This window comes from Diceros bicornis, chromosome 28 (assembly GCF_020826845.1).
Source record: "Diceros bicornis minor isolate mBicDic1 chromosome 28, mDicBic1.mat.cur, whole genome shotgun sequence".
NCBI lineage: Eukaryota > Metazoa > Chordata > Mammalia > Perissodactyla > Rhinocerotidae > Diceros > Diceros bicornis.
Genome location: NC_080767.1, coordinates 21,048,555 through 21,074,301, shown reverse-complemented (window position 1 = coordinate 21,074,301; position 25,747 = coordinate 21,048,555). Strand labels below are relative to the sequence as shown.

General features: G+C 40.9%; 1 protein-coding gene across 2 annotated transcripts in view; it reads right to left on the bottom strand.

The window, feature by feature from the left end:
- Positions 1–25,747, bottom strand: part of SNX30 (sorting nexin family member 30) — a 117,305-nt gene that overhangs the window by 52,122 nt on the left and 39,436 nt on the right. For both annotated transcript variants that reach the window (XM_058523799.1, XM_058523798.1), the window contains exons 2-3: positions 17,667–17,858; positions 7,997–8,107 (exon numbers count right to left, since the gene is read on the bottom strand). In XM_058523799.1, coding sequence (XP_058379782.1) covers positions 7,997–8,107; positions 17,667–17,858 — 303 coding nt within the window. The remainder of the gene's footprint in view (positions 1–7,996; positions 8,108–17,666; positions 17,859–25,747) is intronic.

Below are 25,747 nucleotides of genomic sequence, written 5' to 3'. Positions count from 1 at the left end.
AACCTTCCTCCACACCAAAACAAAGCTGGTACTGCCTTCAATGCTGCATTTCTCTTCCCTATCCCTACCCAACGCAGAAACTGCCCTTTCAACAATGGTCAATGACTTTCTGATTACCAAAGCCAGTGGATATTTTCCTGTTCTTATCTTGTGAGTCCTGTTGAGCATACTCTCATTTGCTTATGCTGAATAGGACTTGCGAGGAAGGCCTAATGAGCAAATAGTGGTTAGGTGTGCCCCACTGAACAAAACAGATAACCTCCTGAAATAGTTATCCACTCTTCAGATCTAGTACATTGAACTTTACGTTTAATGAATCAGGGAAGCTTGCTATTTAAAGGAAACCCGGGGTGAATCCTTCTGCAAACAGAATTTCCTTCTATAATAAGCATTATTATTCTCAAATATACATGGCTTCAGAAATTTGTTTCCTCCTATTTCAAGCTTCCTTAAAGGGGCACACCTACTCTCAGCCTCACCTTTATAATTACCTTCTGGGTTGTTTATGCATAGGAATCGGGGGTGCTGGTGAAACCAAGTAGAAATGAGATAATACAAGAGAGGAGCTCAACACAGCTCCAAGCACGTGATAGATGTTGAATGAATGCCAGCTATTTTTATTAATTTGTAAACATTGAGAACAGAAAGCAAAAAGGAGAGCAGACTAAAGGGTGGAATTCCATATATCTTTTAAGCCAAAATGTTTTAAAAAATCATCTGGGATACCATTTCGCACTCACTAGGATGTCTATAAAAGGAAAATAAGTGTTGGCAAGTACGTGGAGAAAGTGGAATCCTCATACATTGCTGGTGGGAATGCAAAATGGTGCAGCCACTGTGGAAAACAGTTTGGCAGTTCCTCAAAAAACTAAACACAGAATTACCATAGGCTCCAGCAATTCCACTCTTTGGTATATAGCCAAGATAACTGAAAGCAAGTGTTCAAAATAAAACTTGTACGATAAACGTTCAAGCAGCATTATTGATAATAGTTGGGCTGAGGAAAAGGGGGAATGGGAAGTGATTGCTTAATGGGTACGGGGTTTGTTTTTAAAAGGGTGATGAAAATGTTCTCGAATTAGACAATGGTGGTGATGGGAAAAGATTGTGAATGTGCTAAAAGCCACTGAATTGTACACTTTAAAATAGTGAATTTTATGTTATGTGCTTTTTACCTCAATTTAATAAAAAGGATGCAACGACGGAAGCAGATGTCAGAGAGGAGAGAAGACGCTATGCTGCTGGCTTTGAAGCTGGAGGAAGGGGCCATGAGCCAAGGAATGTAGGGCAGCCTCTAGAAGCTGGAAAAAGCAAGAAACAAATTTTCCCCTAGAGCCTTCAGAAGGAATGCAGCCTTGTCTACACCTTGATATTAACCCACTGAGGCTGATTTTGGACTTTTGACCTCCAGAACTATAAAATAGTAAATTTCTGTTGTGTAAGTCATTTTTTAGAAAAACCACCTGGTATGGGGATGAGGGGGTGGGTAGGGATAGAGATGAAACAAGATTAGCCATAAGTTGATAAATGTTGAAACTGGGTGATGAGTACATCAGGATTCACTGCACTGAATGTCTCTACTTTAGTATATTTGACATTTCCCATAATGAAAAAGTTCTTTAAAAACTACATATGGATAAATATGATGGAACCTACAAAAAATTCTATTTGCAAAGCATTACAAGAACCCATTATATATTGCAAGGTTTAATCTTAAAATATTTACATTTTTATAGCACTTGATACTTTGGTAAAGCACTTGCACATATATTTCATACTAGTTTATAAGAAAGTATTTTATAATCTGTGAAACAAAAGCGTATTTCCTATAGATGTCACTGAAAAGCTACTATTTCTGGGTAGGAAATCTGGACAAAGATTTCAATTGCTCCATCTTGAAATGTCCGAATTCCTCTTGTCAGCATTTAATTGCTTTTTCTGTGCAATTCAACAAATATTTAGTGCATATTCACTACATGACAGAAAACTTTTTCCTATCCTTATCAAACTAACAGAAAATATTGTTCCTAAGCAAAAATAAGTAACAAATAAGTAAAAAAGCGTCAGGATTAAAACCCTTGTCCCTACAAAGAACAATCACCAAGCTTGGTTTAATTCATAGTACTTGAAAGTTGAACCAACGTTCAACTACTTCTTATCTACTGGGTAAGCTAAAAGCAGGTATACACTTTTTTAACAGTACAAAAAAAGGAGAAACCAACTAGAAAATGAAGTTCGAGTTTTCACTGATTATTTCATATTAAGAAAAACAGTTGTTGCATTACAAATTTCTGATTAATTCCTAGGACTTTACCGCTATCCAAAACAAAACTGGGTGCATAATAAATACAAATGCATCCTTCCAGCAAAGCTTCCTTCATAAAAATGGAAGCAAACATTAAATTTCCAAGTGAAATTAAACACTAAATGTATTTGCTCCATCTCTAAAATCTATCTGTCCCCATCGAATCACAAAATCTGACTGCTGAGTAACTAGCTGTGTCTCAGCAAATGAAGCAGTGTTAAAACCAACTTCTGAGCCAAAAAATAAATTAAAAAGCAAAAACCATGTCACGATGAAGACTTTCTGGTGGCTCTATTACATAATAGAGAAAAGTGAATTGTCATTATGAGATGACAAGTATACATATCCAGCATACTTCTAGTTTTAAGACGGCATTTTAAGAGCATATGATTATTTCCTTCTGGTTTTAAAATTGCACAGGAACAAAGCAATATAAAAAGAGAAAAGTCTGCTGCAGCATCAGAAAATAGAGAGGTACTGGTAACAGGCCAGAATTTGTTAAAGATACAAGGCAGAAAAGACTGGATTGAGAGAAAAGTCAACCACTATCGACCATCTTATGAAAGGCTGGCCTAGGAAGGAAGGGGTTGGGTTTCTCCAGCAGAGTCCCAGAAGCTGCCAAGTTCAGAGCCACAGGTACTGGAAATAAGGGCAGGCCTGGCTGTTCACCCACAACTTCACATGGCTCCAATGAAGTCCAGGAAAAGTGGGAACTTTATCTCCATGTGCCTAACATAAGCAGTAGAATCTGACAGCTCAGGAATTCTCAGACATTTTTTTACCATAGCTGAGTTAAGTTGGAGGAGAAAAAATAAAAAGGAACTCACCACCACTCCCCCCAATTTTCCAACTGATTCAAAAGATTGTAAAGTTCATCTTGAAAACATGTGCAAATAGCTAGAAAAGCTCTGAAAACGAAGTATATCAGGAGGTGGGGGCCACTAGACTAAAGAGATCAATGAACCAAAAGGTTCAGAAATAACCCAAGATGGGGCCAGCCCCGTGGCGCAGCGGTTAAGTGTGCGCGCTCCGCTGCTGGCGGCCCGGGGGGTTTGGATCCCAGGCGTGCACCGATGCACCGCTAGTCAGGCCATGCTGTGGCAGCGTCCCATATAAAGTGGAGGGAGATGGGCACAGATGGTAGCCCAGGGCCAGTCTTCCTCAGCAAAAAGAGGAGAATTGGCATGGATGTTAGCTCAGGGCTGATCTTCCTCACAAAAGAAAAGAAATAGCCCAAGAACACACAACTAATGCACGACACAGTCTAATGCACAAACTATGATAAAGGTGACTGATTACTCCTAAGTGGTCTGGGACAACTCACCATCTGAAAAAGTAAGGTCCTCCCATCTCACATTAGAATAAATTCTAGATTTAAATATAAAAAATGAAGACACAAAAGTAGTAGAACAGGGGCCGGCCCGGTGGCACAAGCGGTTAAGTGCACACGTTCCGCTGTGGCGGCCCGGGGTTCACCGGTTCGGATCCCGGGTGTGCACCGACGCACCGCTTGTTAAGCCATGCTGTGGCGGCGTCCCATATAAAGTGGAGGAAGATGGGCATGGATGTTAGCCCAGGGCCAGTCTTCCTCAGCAAAAAAAGAGGAGGATTGGCATTGGATGTTAGCTCAGGGCTGGCGCTCCTCACAAAAAAAAAAAAAAAAAAAAAAAAAAAGTAGTAGAAGAAAATACAGAAAAATATATATATTTTTTTTTATAATTTTATTTATTTATTTATTTTCCCCCCAAAGTCCCAGTAGATAGTTGTATGTCATAGCTGCACATCCTTCTAGTTGCTGTATGTGAGACGTGGCCTCAGCGTGGCTGGAGAAGCGGTGCGTCGGTGTGTGCCAGGGATCCGAACCTGGGCCGCCATCAGCGGAGCGCGCGCACTTAACCGCTAAGCCACAGGGCCGGCCCCAGAAATATATTTTTAATATCCTAGGTTAGAAACAGGCTTCAAAGCCAGAAACTATAGTTTATAGGAGTCAAGTCTAAGATAAACAACAACTAGAGGAAAGACAGATACATAGATATTCCCAACTAGGTCCATTTCCTTTGCAGATATGGAGTTTCTACAAACCAATAAAAAAAACACAATAGAAAAATAAAGAGACAATTCATGAAAGTAATACCAATGTCCAATAAAATGTTGGGAAGATATTCAGCCTCACTAGTTAAAGAAACGAAAACTTACTGGACAAAAATGAACTCAAAATGGATTAAAGACCTAAACGTAAGAGCTAAAACTGTAAAAATCTTGGAAGACAACATAGGTGTAAATCTTCATGACCTAGGATTAGGCAATGGTTACTTAGATGTAACACCAAAAGCACAAGCAGCCAAAGAAAAATTAGATAAATTGGACATCATCCAAATTAAAAACTTTTGTACTTAAAGGAAACCATCAAGAAAATAAACAGACAACCATTAAATGGGAGAAAATTTTTGCAAATCATATATCTGATAAGGAACTTGTATCTAGATATTAAGAAATATAACAACTCGATAATAAAAAGACAACCCAATTCTAAAATGCGCAAAAGATCTGAATAGATATTTCTCAAAGGAAGATAACAAATGGTCAACAAGCACACAAAAAAACATTCAACACCATTAACTGTCAGAGAAATACAAATCAAAACCACAATGACATACCACTTCACACCCACTAGGATGGCTATAATCAAAAAGATAATACCAGTGTTGATGAAGATGTGGAGAAACCGGAACCCTCATTCACTGCTGGTGGGAATGTAAAATGATGCAGCCACTCTGGAAAACAGTCTGGCAATTCCCCAAAAGGTTAAATATAGAGTTACATATGATTTAGCAATTATATTCCTAGGTATACACCCAAGAAAAAGCAAAACAAATGGCCACACAAAAGCTTGCATGCAAATGTTCATAGCATCATTACTCATAATAGTCCAAAAGTGCAAACAACCCAAATGCCCAGCAAAGGTGAGTAGACAGGCAAAATGTGATATGTCCATACAATGGAGTACTATTCGACAATAAAAAGGAATGAAGTACTGATACATGCTACAACATGGGTGAACCCTGAAAACAGTACGCTAAGTGAAAAAATCCAGTCACAAAAGACTACTTAATATATGATCCTACTTTTATGAAATATCCAGAATAGGAAAATCTATAGAGAAGAAAGTAGATTAGTGGTTGCTAGGCACTGGGGAAGATAGGTTTGGAAGTGACAGCAAGGAGTAGGAGGTTTCTTTTTGGGGTGATGAAAAGGTTCTAAAATTGATTTGCTGATGGCAAACTCTATAACTATACTAAAACCCCTTGTTTGTACATTTTAAATGGGTGAATTGTATGACATATGAATCATACCTCAATAAAGCTGTTTCTCAAAAAAAGAAACAAAAATTTAAACAATAATTACGTTACATGTTTAGAGGGTCTCCATCTGACAATAAACTCCCCAGGGCAGGGGTCCCTGTCTGTCTTATAACCTCTCCCAAGGGTACTCATCAAGCCTAGTAAAAAGACTAACACAAAGGCGACACTTAATAACAGATCGACATCTCCTAGCAAAGTTGTTGTAAAATGAATTTCCATGGGGGGAAAAAGAGTTTGTTTCCAGTTTGACTTTCATGTTTAAATCAGAGATGCTCTCCTATATTAAATCTCTCTCCACCCCGGATATGCACCAAGACTTGACAAAGAAATTTAAGTCTCCACTTGCTTCTCAAGTATCTTCCTACTCCCTGCTTCTACCCAGACTACAGAAAACCATACTTAAAGATACTCTGGATCCACTTTGGACATTCTGGAGACTCAAGATCTGGCTTCAGTGCCTACACATGAGTGCTACTATATTTCACCACCAGGTGGCGATGTCTAACCTTTGATCTTTAAGTACAGACTTCAAATTAGCTGCCAGGCGGTGGAGCATAATTCCCCTTATGTACAGTGTGGGCTACGCATAAAGAATGACTTCCTTCCAAAGAGAACAGTATTGACAGGGAGAGAAAAAACAGTACCTGTACAGTAGAGAAACCTGACAAGCACTACCTAAAGTCAGGTGATCAAGGTCACCATCAACAGTGATAAACACTGTTGATAGTAGATACCCTTGATACGATACAATGAGACTTTACCTCTGTGCCTTTCCTCTCAAGAACACATTACCCCAGTCTACTCGTGAGAAAAACATCAGACAAATCTCCACTGAGGTGCATTCTACAAAATGCCTGACAGTACTCCTCAAAACGGTCAAAGGTCATCAAAAACAAGGAAAGCTTGAGAAACTGTCACAAACAAGAAGAAGCTGAGACATGACAACTAAATGTAATGTGGTATCCTGGCTGGGATCCCAGAACAGAAAAAGGCCATTAGGCAAAAACTGAAGAACTCCGAATAAAGGACGTGTGGTCAACAATAATGTTATCATTACCAGTTCATTAAATGTGACAAATGTGCCATACTAACGTAAAGTGTTAATGATAAGCAAAAACTGGATGTGGGTATATGAGAACTCACTGTACTATCTTCATCATAATTCTGTACATCTAATACTGTTCTAAAATAAAAAGTCTATTTTAAAAAAATTTGCTAGCTGCCAATTTTGCCAAATTAAGATTTTAAGAAATAGTTCCAACTGCTTAAAAACTATAGTTTCTCGTTCAGGGAAGTTTTTAAGTGATTAGAAGACAGAAAAGCAAAACTTCAGGCTTGGAGAGCAGAGGGGATACATGATAGGGGGTAGGGGGAGTTCCCCGATAAAGAATGGAGTCCCGGCAAGACCCATCATTTCCATCACAGCACTAGCAACATGGCCACCTTTGCCTTGAAGACCAAAGAAACTGCCAGAGTGTTCACAGCATATCCAGCCTCTTCCAACCATGGGGGGGAAAGCAGCACTGGAAGATGCAGTGTTAACAGGAAAACTGGTAGTGCTAAGAAATGATTCAACCATGGTTTTTACTGAAAGATAAAACCCTGAGAAGAGTTCTATGACCCAAATTGCCCTAAAGCCACTAAAGCCCAAAAAACCATCTAGGGTCTAAATAATAGTTATTATTTCTACTTAAAAAAAAAAGTAGTCAGAAAAGTACTCAATATGCATGTTGATTTAAGTAGTCTTTTAAATCTTATTTGCTCTGGTTCTATTTAAACAATGTGCAGATGTAAGTAGTAGATAAATATTATGCTGCTTCAATAAACAGAGTTAGGTGGCTTTTTGATTCGTTTTTTAAATGAAAAACTGTGGTTGAATGGACTGTGTGCTCGATTCCTGCTCCCTGAATTACCCATGTCTAAAGAAAGCCCTGCCAGCTGTGGCCTGAGGCATCTTGCTTCACCTGGTGGCAGCCATCCAAACCTCAAGAATAGTGTCTAGGAAGGGTAAGGCAGGCTTTAAAGAGGCAGCGAATGAGAATTAGGACTCTCCATACCTCGAAAAATTAACTGTCATAATGAAAGTGAAAATCTACCCCACCCCACTCAAGAAACTAGCATACTGTATAGCAAACTAGAAACCAAAACCCAAAAGGTGAAATAATATACAATACCCATGAACGTGTTTTACGTACATTTGATGGGTGAATCTGGTATAAAACGTAAGGCAGAGTTTGCCTGTAATTTAAGGGGTGAGAGTTGAGTGAACATCCTCAGACAAGATCCTGCAGGAAAAGTGAGTAACAAGCTGTAATGACTTAGTACCTACGGGAATGAGATGAGTGGGCTGCGATTCTTCTAGTTTGTTCCTCAACCAGTCAAAATCCTGGTATCTTCGACGAACAGAATATTCTGGCAGGTCAAACTCCACCCGAGTGCTCTGCAAATAAGAACAGTGGAACAAAATAAGCATAAGGGAATAGTAGCATATCTTGGCAGAAGAGAAGGAAAAAGCTCTCTTTGAATAACCAAACTGGGCAAGAACACATTTTCCTTCCACCAAACACACCAGCCAAACGGCAGGGTTTTACCAACACAGCATGATGAGTCTGGGCCACAGGGCCCAGTGAAAAATTCAAGGATCTAGGATAAAAATGTCAAGGGTTTTTTTTTTCTACCCTCAGGAAATGGAACTCAAGAACAGTGTTTAGAAACATTTGATTCATTTCCTCCAAGCTGAACTTTGAGAATTTCTTTTAGCAGAATAACTCTGATGAAGATATTGCTACTGAATCTGAATTATTAAGTCTCCACTTTCCGCTAAATATGCAAATGCGCTGACAAGTTTTGCCAAAGGCAGAGGGGAAACAAACAAAAAGATAACAGATCACCTGATTATTTAGGAGCCAGATTAAATGAAAATAGAAAAGAAAATTTTGCTGAATCTGCCATATTCTGCCAGAACCATAACCTTGAAACTATATTGTATTTTAGATGTATAAGAAAAAATCTAGAAGGAAACAATAACAAAACACCACTGTATTGCAGAAAAATATTCATCTCCTCCTCTTTCCTAAATGTTAAAAGTTTTCTCAAATGTGATTGAGGCACTTAAATAATGAAAACCAATGTTAAATAAAATTAATTTATATCAAAACAAGATTTTTACACATTAATTTGCCTGAACTAAAATTTTGTCTCAGAGAAAGCATTTTTTTCCTATGAGAGTTACTGACTATATGATAGTCACAGTTCTCAAAAATTAAAGAACAAGATAAAAATGGCTCAAGCGACATTTATAAATTTACTCCCTCAAGCCAAAAGTCTGTTTTAATCCACAGCACCAAAAAATCTTAAAAACACACGAACAAAAGTCATCCATCAAAGAAAAAGCTGTGAACAGCTCTGGCATTCAAAATTATGATTTCATCCCCTCCGAAAGCCGTGATCACGGTCTGAGCAAAACTGCGCGTTAAAGGACTCAGTCTTGGACTAACCCACTGATAACTCTTTCTGCATCTTTTCCCCTTTTCAAAGTCCCACGCACCAGCATATACCCATGAAACACAACTTTCCCCTATGATGGGGGATGAGGGTGGGAAGATGTGAGGAAATTCATTCAACTTAGGTATTTGTGATTTATTAGAAGACTCCCCAAAGGAATTAGCATTGTAGAATCAGACAGGAAAAAAAAAGAATACTTACATCCAAAGGACAAATCACTGTTAACATAAGGCGTATTCAGGCATGAGGGTGATGGAAATATTGGGGACAAGCAGCCTAACACCCCTCCCGGGCAGGGCGGGCAGAACTCTGCGCCTGAGCAGTCCTAGCACCCCCGCCAGACCCGTAAGACACCACCGAGCCTCCCGGAGCCTTGGTTTCCTCAACAGTTAAGAAGAGAGTTGGAAGGGACAGTCTTCAAGACCCCAGAGAGCTCCTCAAAAGGCTGCATCGTAGAATTTGCTGATGATTATGGGCCCATGAAAGGTAGATTTTGACAGGTGACAAATGAACACAACTCATTTTCGTTGTAAGCAGAACTGATGGAGGACTCTACTTTCTGCCTTCCTGAATGTTACATGGTATTAACTGATCACTTCTCTTTATATTGCCTTTGCAAATCCACTTCATAAATTATAGTTTATGTAACATTTTTACTCCAACTTTGAAATCAGTATTTGGTAACTACAAAAAGGAGTATGATAATCTGTAACTAATTTCACTTTTGGGGAACTGGCTTTTTTTTTTTCTTTCTTTCTATTTATTCAGGTTAGACATACCTATTTTAAAACTTCAGGAAAAATAAAGAAATAAAAAATAAAAGATCAGCCATAATCCCTTTAAATAGAAAAAAATGCAATTAAGTTTATATATTTCCACATTTTTTCTAAGCATATTCATTCATTCACTCATATTTTCTAAATCTCTTTAACACAGCTTAGACATATTTCTCTGTCAGTAAGTTCAGACCTACACAATCACTTTTAATATACATATAGTATTTCACTGAATGGATATACCATAATTAAACCCAATCCCGATTTAAGTTAACTCCAATTTTTCAATCAATAAACAATGCTACAGTAAATATCACTGGACACCTGTTTGATAATTCTCTTAAAATAAATTCCTAAAGACAGAATTGCAGGATAAAAAATACATGTATTTTTAATTGACAAACTGCCTCCAGAAATATACCAACTTATATTTTTACCACATATTCTCATCAACACTGGTTATTTTTGATGGACTTATAACTGAAAAATAATATATCATCTGTGTTTTCCTTTGTTTCTTTAATGACTGTTAGTGTTGAACATCCTTTCAAATATTTGTTGGCTGCAGATTTTTCCTCTTTTGTGAGGGCTCTTTTTTTAAATTATGAGTCAAGTCTGTTTCATTTGTGAAAGCTGTTTATAGCCATTGGCCTATGATAATTTCCAAATGGTTTTTATGATACAGAATTTTTAAATTCATCCATTTTTTCCCTTTATGGTTGCGACTTTTGGTGTTGTCAATAAGAAGGCTGTTCCCATCGCAAGCTTTTAAAAATATTCAACTGCACTCTCTCCTTTATTTATGGCTTTTATGTTTATGTCTTTAATTACTGCTATTCGACTTCTAGGAATCTACCATTAGAAAATAATTTTTAGGGGCCAGCCCAGTGACGTAGTGGTTAAGTTCGCATGCTCCACTTCCGCGGCCTGGGGTTCACTGGTTCAGATCCCAGGCGCAGACCTATACACTGTTCATCAAGCCACGCTGTGGTGGCGTCCCACATACAAAATAAAGGAAGATGGGCACAGATGTTAGCTCAGGGCTAATCTTCCTCAGCAAAAGAGGAAGATTGGCAACAGATGTTAGCTCAGGGTCAAGCTTCCTCACCAAAAAAAAAAAAGAAAAGAATTTTTAAACTATGGCAAATATATCTGTATAATGACATTCATTGCAATATTATTCAAAATAACAAAGGAATCAAAGAAAGTGCATGTCCAACAATAAAATACAGCTAAGGAAATTATGGTATACTTATTCTACGGTTATCAGTAATCATGTCTGTAAGACATTTTTAATGACAAAAATGCTTTGAAACAGTTTTAAGAGAAAACAGCAGGATACAAAATTAACTGTACATACATTATGATTTCATTGGCGCTAAAAATTTGGATATAAAAGAAGAAAAATCTAGAACTGATAATGACAACTGTCCTCTATATACTCACCCTTATTTCCAAATTGTCTACCATTCTCAAATAATACTTTCATAGTCACATAAAAAATGCTCATTTTTTGAAAACTACTTCAAGGACATAAGAGATTCAGTAAAGCTGTAAAAATGTGATGCTTTATAAAGCAATAAGTTGGGGCCGGCCCCACGGCATAGCAGTTAAGTGCACGCGCTCCGCTGCTGGCGGCCCACGTTCGGATCGGGCGCGCACTGATGCACCACTTGTCAGGCCATGGTGTGGCGGTGTCCCATATAAAGCGGAGGAAGATGGGCACGGATATTAGCCCAGGGCCCATCTTCCTCAGCAAAAAGAGCAGGATTGGCATGGATGTTAGCTCAGGGCTGATCTTCCTCACACACACACACACAAAAAAATAGAAAGCAATAAGTTAAAAAATCATCATGAAACACAAGGATGCTCACACTCTCTGACCCAATATTTATTTTACTTATTTTTACCACAACTCACTCTAGAAAAGATACAGTGATACATGAAATACGATCAAATGACAAATTAGAAGTAGGTGACAAAGATAAAGGAAAAACAAGGACAGAGAGAAAAAGTAGAGCCAGGAACGAGGCTAGCAAAACAGTCACCACAGAATTCTGCACACCTGTTAAAACTAGGCCACAGACATTACCATGAATTTCTGGAGGGACACCCAGTCAGTTATAAGACTTGGAGTACTCATAAAATATGCAGGCCAATAAAACACCAACTATGAGTTTGTAGTAAATTTTTCCTCTGTGAAATTCAGGGTCCAACTCAGAAAGGAAAATAAAGTAATAAGTGTTTATCTCTATTTTCTAATATCTATGGTAAACAAAACAATAAAAAAGAAAGAAAAGTGCACACCAACAATTTCATAATCAGAGACAAGCACTACACCATTTTGTCCTGTGTCCTTCCATACCATGTTCCACAATCTAGAACGCCCCACAAAGATCACAAGGTCATGGGTACATACCTAACGCCAGATCTACAAATAGGTCACCAAGCACAAGAGCTGTAATGAAGAATATTCATTTTCACCATCGCTCCATATGAATATCTGCTTGGTCTTCTCTAGGCATCCCTGCCAATTTTTTTTGAGTTCAACACTTTAGAAGACCCAGCACAAAGCCACAGGGTAATCAGTCACCCAGCACAGCACCCTGTCCACTGGGCCTCACCCTACCACAAAAGAACTCTTATTCCCCAGGAGCTGATGTGCCCAACAACTGTGGCCTGGAGCCATTCCAAAGAATTTCCATTCAATCCAGAATTTATGACCAATTCACTCTAGAGAGATTTGGTTTTCATCACAAATGCCATCTGTCCAAGCCACAGCTGGATCCTAAGAAATCTGAGTGATCCCTCTCCCCCGCAAGGGGACCTCTTCCCCTGTCACATATTACTCAGCTAATCCCGTTCTGCTTCAGAGCCCCACTACCCTAAGAGAACACCTGAGAATGATGACTTTTGGCCTCTCCTCATGCTTCTCTGGGCTTCCTTTATTATGACATGAGCTGCCAGTTATCTCCTCCTCAGAGCCTTCCACCAAGCCCTCTGGAACACCCATTCCATAATTAATAAATTCCTACAGCTCTTCAATCTATTCAAATTCTGAAAGCTGGCTCTCCCCTGAGCATACAGCACTCCGGCTGTCCCATCAAGTGGAAAGCTGCTCTTTTTCTCACATTTCACAAACCTCGCCCCACCCTCCAAGACCAAGAGTTCCTGTTGGCATCCTCCTCACTCCACATTGCCTCTTACCACCACTCCTCCACAGCCCTGTGAAAACCCTTCTGAGGCTCATGCCATCAAGATATATACATCTCTATCCCTCCTCACACCTGTCATCTACTGACGCCCTGACAATTCTCCTGATTCCTTGAAGATTCTAGTAGCTGGCTCTCAGGCTTCCTTTCCACAGCTCTTCCATAATCTGGGTGCTCTGGAGATCCAAGTGGTTCACACATACAACACCTACCTCTGAGCCAGCAATGTCGCCTTCCCCTCTCATGACCTCTCCTCAGACTTTGTCGTCAGGCAGAAATTCAGACGTCTCCCTCTCTAACCAGCACCTCCTGTATTTCAGACTCTTCCATTTCCCATATCCCTGGTTTTTCAGCCTCTTGGGACCTACAGTTCCTTGACATTCTGTCCATTTCCGTCTTTACTTCCTGCTTTATTCAGCACCAATTCCATGACCCATCACTTGAACCTCTTACACTTGCCAATATCCTAAACACCCCTTTCTCCACTGTCCATTCACACAACTCTGGCAAAAATGCAACCATCCACTTCTCGCTTTACTAGACCCGGGCATGTGAGCACACTCCTGGAGGAAAAACAAAATCAGGCAAACTCTGATTAACACAATCAATTCTAGAACCGGACCCTCAACACTGCCAAGCAATCTTTTCATACTTCCTTAATCAACTCTCTCCCTCATTTTCTACATCAGTTAATGCAAAGCCTGTAGAAGTTTTGAAAACTTCTAAGCTCGACTTCAAAACCTCCCCTTCGCTCTTAGAAGACCTCATCGTCTATTCATAGAGAAAATTGCAGCTATAAGCAAAGAATCGCTCAACTTCCCGCCACAAAAAAAAAAAACCAAAACACTTCCCTTCTTCCTCCAGAAACAATGGAAAAAGTACACCTCCCCCATCAGAGACCACTCATTCCCTCCACTTTTCCTCAGGATACTCTCCTTCCACTTTCTCAGTGGCTTCCACCCTGCTCTCCAATCTTTAACTTAATGTCTCCTTCTCTGCCAACACTGGCCTCTTGGCACATAAACAAGTCTCTGCCATCCTTTAAAAAAAACAAACAAAAAGCCCCTCCCCCCTCAAATCCACATCCTCCTCCCGCTACTGTTCTTTCTGTAGACTGGCTTTCCATTGCCAAACCAACACTCATGGTTTCTCATCTTTCTTATTTCTCCTCACCCTAACCCACTGCAAACTGGGTTCTGCCCCACCACACCAATGAAACTGTTGTCACCAGTCATCAATAACCTTTTGTCATCAAATCTAACCTTCACCTTGTAATCCCTATATATAACTTGACCTCTGAGCAGCGTTTAGCCTCTGTTGACCGGTGAGGCATTTGAAAAGAGGAACTAGATGGGACATAAGACTTGGTGACGACTAACTGGCGATGGGGTAAAAGACAAGAGGAGGATGGCCTCAAAGGGAGCTGAAGGCTCCTCTCTATTTCCGCAAGCTCCACTCTCTTCCCACATCATCCTCAGTCTCATAGTCAGGCCATGGTGTGCACCACAGTGCTAGGGAGATAGGGAGGCAGCGGGGCAGGGGTTGGGGGCAGGGAGGAGGGAGCAGTCCTCTCTTGAAAATCATGTCTTTTGAAAGTATAGCACAAGACAGATCTGGATTCCAACTCTAGTTCTACCACATATTAGTTGCATGTCTTTGAGCAATTTTCTTAATATCTCTGTGTCTCAGTTTCCTCATCTGCAAAAGTAAGAATACTACCAGTATCCTACTTCATTGAGAGTGAAGATTAACTGATGATATATTTAAAGCACTTAGTACAAGGGCTGGCCCCGTGGCTTAGCGGTTGAGTGCGCGCGCTCCACTGCTGGCGGCCCGGGTTCGGATCCCGGGCGCGCACCGACGCACTGCTTCTCTGGCCATGCTGAGGGCACGTCCCACATACAGCAGCTAGAAGGATGTGCAGCTATGACATATAACTATATACTGGGGCTTTGGAGGGAAAAATAAATAAATAAAATTATAAAAAAAAAAAAAAAGCACTTAGCACAAAATAAATGACAGCTCATCCATACAGTGGAACACTGTTGCAGTCTCAGAAACGATAGCATAAAAAGTGTGCATACTGGCACTTACTAGCATAGAAAGATATGTGCAGGGGCCAGCCAGTGGTGCAGCAGTTAAGTGCGCGCGCTCTGCTTCAGCAGCCTGGGGTTCACAGGTTCGGGTCCTGGGCGCGCACTGACGCACCACTTGTTAAGCCACGCTGGGGCGGCATGCCATATAAAGTAGAGGAAGATGGGCACGAATGTTAGCCCAGGGCCAGTCTTCCTCAGCAAAACAAGAGGAGGATTGGCATTGGATGTTAGCTTAGGGCTGATCTTCCTCACAAAAAAGAAAGAAAGAAAGAAAGAAAGATATGTGCAACGTATTAGTGACTTGGCAGCATGCAAAATACTCATTTTTGTAAATGTATAGAGACAAATAGTTCAGAAAGTTATAAATGACTATTTCTGGCTGGTGAGCTTATAGGGGTTCTTTTATAGTTTTAGCTTACTTGAGTTTTCTAATTTCTCTACAATGAGCACACATTACTTACATAAAATAAAAATTAAAGGGTTTCTATCACAAAAAAGTACAGTATGTGGTAAGTGCTCAATAATTAGCTACTACAATCATGCACTGCATAATGTCATTTCTGTCAACGACGGACCGCATATACAACAGTGGTCCCATAAGATCTGTACAATACAGCCTAGGTGTTACACCAGGCTATGCCATCTAAGTGGTATGGTGTTACACAAACACTAAGTTTGTGTACGCACATTTTATGATGTTCACATAATGATGAAATTGCCTAACAATGCATTTCTTAGAATGTATCCCCGTTAAGCCACACATGACTGTATTATGATGTTACTTTCTAGGAGCCCGCAGAGAAAAGAGCCAGGATCTGCCTGCCCTGAGAAGGCCTGGGCTGGCTCTCCACCACTGGAGAGATAATATGCCCCTGACTTAGATCTGGGTGGAGAATGCTTTGCCTACGTTGGCTCTCAGCCCTAAGCTCATTTTCGCTCAGGCAAAAGCAGCTCTGTACTTTGGCCAGCGTCGGTCATCGGGAATCTGAATTAGGACTGAAGAGTCGAAGCTCAAATTAATAAAGTAAGTATTTGTGTGACCTTGTCCTCTGACCACTCACTTTGCTTGAGAACCACAGCAGAAGTGGGGGTCCAGAGACAAGATGAGGTGTTTGGGACACTGTGTTCCTATTTGGACCCTCTCTCTCAACCCCACACCTCCCTATGTACCCTTTAACACAACATTCAGAAAGAAGGCTCCAAACGCACCACCAAGATGTTAAACCTGGTGCCACTACTTGAAACAGGAAAAGAAGAGGACTCTGGTTTGAGATCAGAAATGGAAATGACGGTAAGAAGTAAGACTTAATTCTGCCACAAGTTCCCCTTGAGGAGTCAGCACCACAGTCAAGTGAAAATGTGGGACTGGGACTGGGAACAGCTTATCCTAAGACATTATCTGACTTACAGGAAATCAAATAACCCCAGGAAAAGGGATAGAAATAGAAACGCAAAGGAGAAAGAGGAAGAAGGAAGGAAAGAGAACAGGCACAGGAAGGGCTGGGGAGCTGCAGCATGTGCCGGAGCCTGTGAATGAGTTAAGGGCCCTGAGGTATTAGCATTTGGAGAGGTAAACTGCCGGGCAGAGGCACCAAGTAGGGCTGGGAAAACCTCGAGGTAGGCAAGTACTGCTGTGCCAGCGAGGCAGTCACCTTGTCATTCAGCTGTTTCGAGCACAAATTCAAGAAAAACAAGTTTTGCATTTCACTGACTCCAGGGTAAAAAATAAGTTGACCCTAGGGGGAAAAAAATAAGTAACTGGAAATAATTCATGGGAATATGGGCAGCAACCTAGGACCTCTGAGGATATAATATACATGTAAGTGCCTAGCTCAACACCTGGGAAATAGTGGACACCCAGTGGCAATGGTGACGGGTGACTGCGAGTGCATATGCGTGTGCACACACACACAGACAAATTTTCAACTGTGAACCAGGTGTGGAAAGGACAAGGCAGTAATATCATAGTGGCACAAGGCAGAAAGTCAGTAATTAGCTCCCATCCTTCTCTTACTCGTTCTCCTCCTACCATCAAGTCTAATTATATCAAGTTATAATCACGGTCTCATCACAGAGATTTAGGTTGATAGAACGATTCATAAATTTCAAGAGTAATGTGATATTAATGTGTTAAATAGTATCATGATAGAAAATAAGTGAAAGTATAGGGACTAAATGTTGTATTTGAAAGACTGTAGTCACAATTTCTCCTTCACTTTAAGATAAAAAACTTGCATATAATCCTTTTAATCTAAATACATCCACTCTCTCAAATAGCCACACCCACAACTATAATAAAGGTAAACAAATTTGTACAAAGGGAGGGAGAAAGCAAAGGCAGAAATCATGGCGGTAGGACTCCAATTCTCCAAGACCATTCAACACGGGCAGAAGACAATGAAGGGACCTACTTTGGTGGTGATCCTATAGGTGATGTAGGTCTCCATCGTACAGACGTGCTTCTTGGGATCATCAACAGTGACAAAGAGATCTCTGGTCTCACCATCAAGGTCGTCATCAAGCTGAAGTCTGTTGAGAAGGGAAGATGAAGAAGCGGGACTTGAAGTGCCTGCTGGAGTACCACCGTTGGGCAAAATGAGATCCTAAAAGAAGAAAAGAAACACCTTACAAATTAAATGAAAACACACACCTGGAGAATATCAGCAAAAGTAGCTGGTTTAGCCAAACCAAGAAACATTTCTAAATACAAAAACAGCTTTCAAAAAATCTGAGCCTCTCCTTACTTCATGTTTCTGAAGTGAACAGGTCCTTTATGACCAAGAGAAACAAACTATGGCAGTGCTCTACGGCAAATTCACGCCAGTTCATGTTCTAGTAAGTGCTGCAGGAACCCACAGAAGCAAATACTTCATGGACAGAGAACGTAACAGCCCCACCACCTTCAGACTTCGACAGAGAAAGAACTCTGTGAGCACACCACATACTCTTTTTCCCACTGTCCCAAGACCATCACCTGGGCCCAGGTAAACATTAAAGGGCCTGAACCCCCTTAAATACTCAACACTTTCAGAAACTCAATCAACCATCACAAAGAAACAACTAAACATCATGTGCCTCCTGAAAGATGTTCACATCACCAACTACAAGGTACGCTTGCCAAAAAATGGAATCTGAATCCTGAACAAATCTCTAGACACAACACCAATTTATAGGAAATACAGATGAGTGAGGAACATGTTCAACAATACTATGAGGATGCAGTCAGCAAAATCCACACTATATGAAACTAAAGAGAACCAAGGACCCATTTTCTTCAATAAATAAATTGCAAAGAAAAGAGAGAGAGAGGAGCATCTATAGACGTAAAGAAATTTAAGAGATATATCAACAATTGTAATGGATCTTGATTAAAACAAATGTTAAAAGATTTTTGAGATATTCATGGAAATTTGAATACTGATCAATTATTTGATGATATTAAGGAATTATTAGGAAATATTATTACTTTACAAAATCTTAATCTTTTAGAAATATATACTAAAATATTCATGGATGAAATCACAGGATGTCTGGTATTTGCTTCAAAATAATTAAGAATGGGTAGATGGGATATAGACGATACAAGATGCCCCACAGCTGATAACTGTTGAAACTGGTAGTTGCAAGTTCATTATACAAGTCTCTCCGCTTTTGTATATGTTTAAAATTTTCCACAGTAAAAAGTTTAAAAAGTGGGAAAGGGAGGGAGGGAACAAATGACAGAAAAGAAAAAGAAAGAAAGATAAAAAATTATGGACCTCTTTCTCTTTAGGCCTTAGTAGGAAGCCACCTGAATAAATTACGTCCCTACAATATCCAAAAACGGCACAGTCTTAGTTACCTTTTTGGTTTTAAGGTTTGATAACAGAACAGACCCCATCTAGCAGCAGATGTGAAGGCCTCTGAACGTCACCTTGGAATCATGAAGAGGCAAAGACTAAGGAATATGGCAAGAAAGTGACATGACACCATGGAAAGGGCCTTGGTCAGGACTACAGAAAACACTCCTGACCTGTGGGTCCTCAGATCACGGGGTGAGGGTGGGAATTCCCCCAAATTCTCTCTCTTTTTTTTTTTTTTCCTTTTTCTTCCTTTTTTTTGTGAGAAAGATCAGCCCTGAGCTAACATCCATGCCAATCCTCCTCTTTTTGCTGAGGAAGACTGGCCCTAGGCTAACACCCGTGCCCATCTTCCTCCACTTTCTATGGGACGCCGCCACAGCACGGCCTGACAAGCGGTGCATTGGTGCGTGCCCGGGGTCGGAACCCAGGTCACCAGCAGCAGAGCGCGGGCACTTAACCACTACGCCACCAGGCTGGCCCCCGAATTCTCTCTTCTTGTGAGCAGTCTGGATATGACTTAGCCCCTAGATAAGAGAACATACAGGAAATGAGAGGTCACATCCATGAGCTGCTGCTGATCATGGGACATCTGGGAAGTGGGCTGGGACAAGGCAGAAGGAAGCATGGCCTGGCGTCAAGGGCAACGTCACCCAACTGGGTGGGTGATGGAAAGTAAACAGAAAAGGCACCTTCCTTTGTCTCCTGTTTCCACTGACCACAGATAATTTAGTCACATACTTCCTTAGGCAGTGTTAAAAAAATTTTTTTGTAATTACTGAAAGGGTACCATTTTCACAGAAAGTACTCATGGGAATGGACCCCACCCTCCACTTTTCCTCAGCTATGCTTCCGACTAGAGGGCAGATCCAGGAGCTTGTCAGCTGGGAAGTCAAACCCCTCAACAGCTGCTCTCAGTGTGGACAGGACAGCAGAACCCAGCTACAGCAGCACCCGGCTGACCTGGCTGCTTTCTCAGCACAGTGACACCACAGGACATGCACTGTCCACACCCTAGTGTCTAGGGATCAGAGAGGGGACATCTTCTCTGGAACTCTGAGATAACCATCATGTCTTCATCATTTCAGTAAATATGTAAACACTGACTTCGGAAAAGGCACCATGGCATTGCAGGGCCCACCCTTAACATTTTATCAACACTAGCACCCTGGGCCTCAGAGCGGCTCCATCGATGGCTAAACATTGCACAAAAGAACAAAAGAATTCAAAATCTTTAGTCAGATAAGCCAACATCAGCTCAGACAGCAGTTTTCCACAATCTGACCTGGACCAATCTCAGCAGCCTCGTTTCCCACCAGGGCATCAGTTCCTGGAACCAACGATGCTGTTTCATACCCCTCATCTTTGCTTGCAAAGCCCCCCTCCTCTTTTTTATGCAGAGTCTCCAAATATCTCAGAGGAACCTTCTCAAATGCCCCCTCCTCTTGGAATCCGTCCTTGATCCATTCTCTGGCAGAATTAGTCACTCTCTTCTCAGTACTTTGAAGATACTTCCCCCAAATTAATTTTCACATTTTTAATCATTTATTTACACACATAACTTATCCACAAACACTGTGAGTCCCCAACAACTGTAGCTACGCCGTGTTCACCTGTGTGTGTGTGTTGTGTGTGTGTACTTATCTGTCCATCTGTTTGCAGATCTCCCAGTGACTCCAAGCCAACTCCACTAACCTTTGCTCTGTGGACCTCAGCCAATAACCTGCCAGCAACAGCCCAAACAAAGGTCTGAAATGTCTTGGCCAGACAGTGGGAAGTTAATGAGTCCTCAAATCAGTTGGTGGGGGTGGGGGAGGGGAGAGTCAGTCAACCAGATCTTGTCACAAGCTGCAGATTCTTTTTTCTTAGGACCACACGACCAGGGAAAAGACCCACACTCTCATTATGGGGGGTTTCATGGAATATTATTTGAGCATATACAAATAGCTGACAGGCTACAAATGCCTGTAATTTCTTAAAAAGGGATGCTACCACCTCAGATTTCCATGGCACATGTGTTCACAGTGCTTCCACATTCTTATTTCATTGCACCCAATGTCAGCCTCATGAGGTTTGCAGGACAGACATTGCCTCTACCGATGCGGAAGCAGAATCAAAAACGTTACGTAATGGGTCCGAATGCATGGAAGCTAGTCGTTGCTATGCTAGAAGTTGAACCCAGGTTTCTGGTTCCTAGTTCAAGGTCCTTATCGAGCTGAATCCCGTTTGTGTGGCTTTTTCCAACCCAACACTGTCCCTCACCTCCATTCTCTGGCCCTAAATCCTTCTGAGTAAACGTGAAGCTTCTGTTTGTAAAGCCAGTCAAGGAAAGCTAACATTTTCCTTTAGAGTCCTAATACAAGTTATTCCCCAAATGACTCCCCTCAAGATATGGTTCCCATGAGAAACAAAGGTGGAGGGAAAATATGAAGATCTTAGGAGGAAAAGGCAGAGGGTTAGGAGAACTGAACGACGCGGGTTCCTCCACCCTCACAGTCCTCCAGCAGTGGGTTTGCTTCACTGAGAGACCTGAGCTCCAGAGCAGGTATCGTGGGATAGCAGCACCTTTATGACCAACATCAATCACAGAAGCAAGAGAATCCCTTGGCTCAACACAAAAGCCTCCGGTTTTATTTTTGCCACCCTACCTACAGTCAGTCCTCCATACGGCAGCCAGACTGTTCTTTTCAAAATGTGAATCAAAACATGTCACTCTCCTGCTCAAAACTCTCAAAGACATCAGCCACTCACATTCAGAATAAAATTCAGACTCCCTCCCATAACCCGCAAGGACCAACCTAACCTTGTCATTCCCAACAACCTCATCACAGACGTGCTCCCTCCAGCTCATCCCGCTCTAGATGCTCTGGTCTTGGCTCATTTTGTCCATAGGGCCTTCGTACCGCTGTTCACTCTACCTGAACACTCCTCTCCCCTCAGATTCCCATGTGGGGCTCCTCTCTTCAAACAGGTTTCTGCTCCAATGACACCTACTCAGAGAGGCCTTCTCAGCCCACAAAAACCCAAAACTATCCTGACCCCTCCATCACTTTCCAGCGCCTGCCCTGGCTTTATTTTAGCCACAGGACTTATCACTATCTGAACATTTATTATATATTGAGTGTCTGTCTGACTCCCCACTAGTCTGTAAATTCCACAAGAGTAGAGACTTTTCTTGTTCATCCCTCTGTCCTCTGGCACACAGTAGGTTCTCAATACGTATTTGATGAATGAATGAGTCTTAGAAATGACCCAACTCAATCCCTTGCCAACAGAAGATACTCAATAAACGTCCATCAAACGGCAACAAAACTGAGGCTAACCTGAGCCAGACTGCCCAGCTTTCAATCCCAGTTCCACCACTCACTAGCAGTGTGATTTAAGCAACTTTCTTAACCTCTCTACGCCCCAGGCTCCTCATTTATAGAATGAGTATAATGGAATTGAGTTAGTTAGTATATGGAAGCAGTCGGAATAGTGCCTGGAACATGGTAGATGCTACATCACTATTAACATACTTACACACACAAAAACATGAAGTCAACTTGTCTGCAAGTATTCTCGCACTCCCTATAGACTATAGGGCTGGGTTCACACAGACACTTAATAAATAGTGCTGAAAATAAAAATTGTATCGAGAGTCATAGTTGGTGCCTCAAATACACTTTTCTTAATGATTTTACTGTAGCAATAAATATCTACAGTAGCCCTTGTGAGTGTTAGCACTACACAGGTGAGAAATGAAAACTCCTCATTGCTCCAAAATATCAATTCTCACCATGTAGGTTTCAGTTATAAGAGAATTTCTTCTCCCTTTCTACCCCTTTTTATCTAGGAAGAGAGAAACATAGCAAGGCTGCTTCAGAAACCCTCTGGTTCAAAGAATTTCAGTTACAAGATCCACCACTGTAGTCAGCCAGCCACAAGATGGATCATTAAATTAACATAAATCGCTGGCAAAATTCTACTAAACATACGGTTTATGAAAAGAAAATGGTATACATTAGGAGCCAACATGGCTTTAATAAAAACAAGTCATGCTAAGATACTCTAATTTCTCTTTTTGATACTATTAGAGGAATGTGGGCAACATGATGATCTAGTTTCAGAAGAGCCAGACAAAGTCTCTCAAGGCATCCTGAGAGTTAAGGGGAGAATGAGGGCTCTCTGAATGCACAGACAGTACCTGACTTGTCTTCATTTTCCTCCCTCCTGCCAGGCACACAGGAGATGCTTGAAGAATGAATGTGTCCTACAAAAACTGAATAGAACACTCTTGATTGCTGACTTTTTTGTAAAGTTAAATTTAAGCCCACTTCGGAGAATAAAGCCAAAAGAAAAATCTCAAAAATGTTCTGTTCAAAGATGTTCATAACAGAGCAAAGAACACAGGGCGAACCTTGGAAAAACCCCGAAGGCCCAATAACCAGGAAATGATCGTGTTTACATTAATAAGAATTTTACATACTCATTTAAAAATTATAAATCTAGACTTCCAGATAAACTCAGTGAACTGCACACAAGCCTTTGCTTTCTCCTTCTTTCTACTCTCCAGAAACTAACATAACAATCTAGAGAATTAAGTTGGGGGGAAAGAAGAGCAGTGGGAGGAAAAAAGAAAAACAGTGACTGGAATCATACCAGATTGCAAACTAGGAAAGGGTGCCATTCAAATGCCAAAACTTTCAAAGATCTTGTACTGGATATAATTGGGACACAACTGAAAAGAACTAAAAGATATCTTTAACCCATGTTACTGAGGTTACTTAAGATTATCAAGGTTACCTAAGAAGTAGAAAAATTCCTACTCACATACATCCTAATTTGAAAGTGCAATTGTCGGGGCAGGGGGTGGGATGGGGGAGTGGAAAGGCCCACAGTGGGGCAGAGGAGGACACTAGAGTGTCTGGCTGCTGTGAGCAAGGGGAAGCCAAGCACAGACAGATACACCGGCTGAGGACCACCAGCAGAGGGCGCGCTGCCCGCATGGCTTCACCTCGCCATAGTAGAGACGCAAGAGAAAGGTGCCAGGAACATGCAGGCACCTGGATCAGCTGCCCTGGGCAGGTCCACCAAGGACAGAGCAGGGCAAGACTACAAATTCTGAAGGGGCTGGGCTCTACCAAGATGGAGAGAACATCTAAAACAAGAAGGAAACTAGGCTACACTGCATCCAGACACAGAGAGGAACCAGGCCAAGGTGCCTGACGGGCTGCCCAGGACCCTGGCTTTCTTCTTCCTGACTCCTTTCCCCACTGACAGAGCACTCAATGGATCTGTCAATCAATTACTCAAATCAACTCAACCTAAGATCCAAGAAGACAGTTCTAACATTAAGTAGAAACAGAGAGGATCCAATAATTCACTTGTTCTGATGGGAGGCAAACAGCAGGCCTGCATTACCTCATCAGACAAGTAAATCAAAAAATATATCAAGCCTGCACTATCTCATCATTCAGACACAAGAAAACCAAAACATGAAGAAAGATGCATAGTTTTCAAGAGCACATAAAAATATACATTTGAAAAAGATTTATCCCATGAAACAGAACATCTTAGGTCCCATCTACTTTGTGCTCTCAAAAAAAAAAAAAAAAGTCAGAAGAAAATGGAAAAGGGACTAAAAAAGCATAAACTGAAAACAGAAAAGAAAGTGTGAAAGTTATAAACAAAACCAAAATTTAATTCTTCTAAAAGATGAATTAGATAAACAAAAACATAGCAAGCTTGACCAATATAAAAAGAGAGGGGATCAAGAAGCAGGCAATAACTATTAAAATTTTAACTCTATGTATGATTATAAATTATAAGGATGTGCTATGAATAACTACGCCAATAAACTTGGAAGTCTATAGGAGCTGGATGGCTTTGTAGGAAAATATATGGCCAAAGTGAAATTAAGTTGAGGTAGAAAACCTAAACAAATAACCACAGAACAGAACTTTTACTAAAATGTAAGCTAAGCCCCAGTGGCTTTACAGCTGAGCTCTAATGAACCTCGAGGAGCAACTCCTGTTTTAGTCAAACACTCTAGGGTACATATTTTTTAAAAATGGAAAAACTTTTCAAATCATTACCTATATCTGATATCAAAATATTAGGACAAGAAAGGAAATTAGGGGCCGGCCTGGTGGCGTAGCAGTTAAGTTCGCACGCTCTGCTTCGGCGTCCCGGGGTTCCCGGGTTTGGATCCCGGGCATGAACCAATGCGCCCACTTATCAAGCCACGCTGTGGCGGCATCCCATATATGGTAGAGGAAGATGGGCACGGATGTTAGCCCAGAGCCAGTCTTCCTCAGCAAAAACAGGAGGATTGGCATCGGATGTTAGCTCAGGGCTAATCTTCCTCACAAAAAAGAAAGAAAGAAATTAGATCTGAGTGTAAACATCATCAATAAAGTAACAGCAAATGTTATATTAAAAGAATTTAAAAAAAGAAGAACATACCAGGATCAAGTCAAACAGTATTCCAGGAAATCAAGAATGATTTAACATTGGGAAATTTATTGCATTAACTGATCATATAATGATCACTGAATATAATCATGACTTCATTGGTATATATCAGCCATGCCATTAAAATCTCTAAGTAAAATTAAGGAATAAGAGGAAAGTTCCTAAATATGTTAAAGAGTGTATATCAGAAAACATCA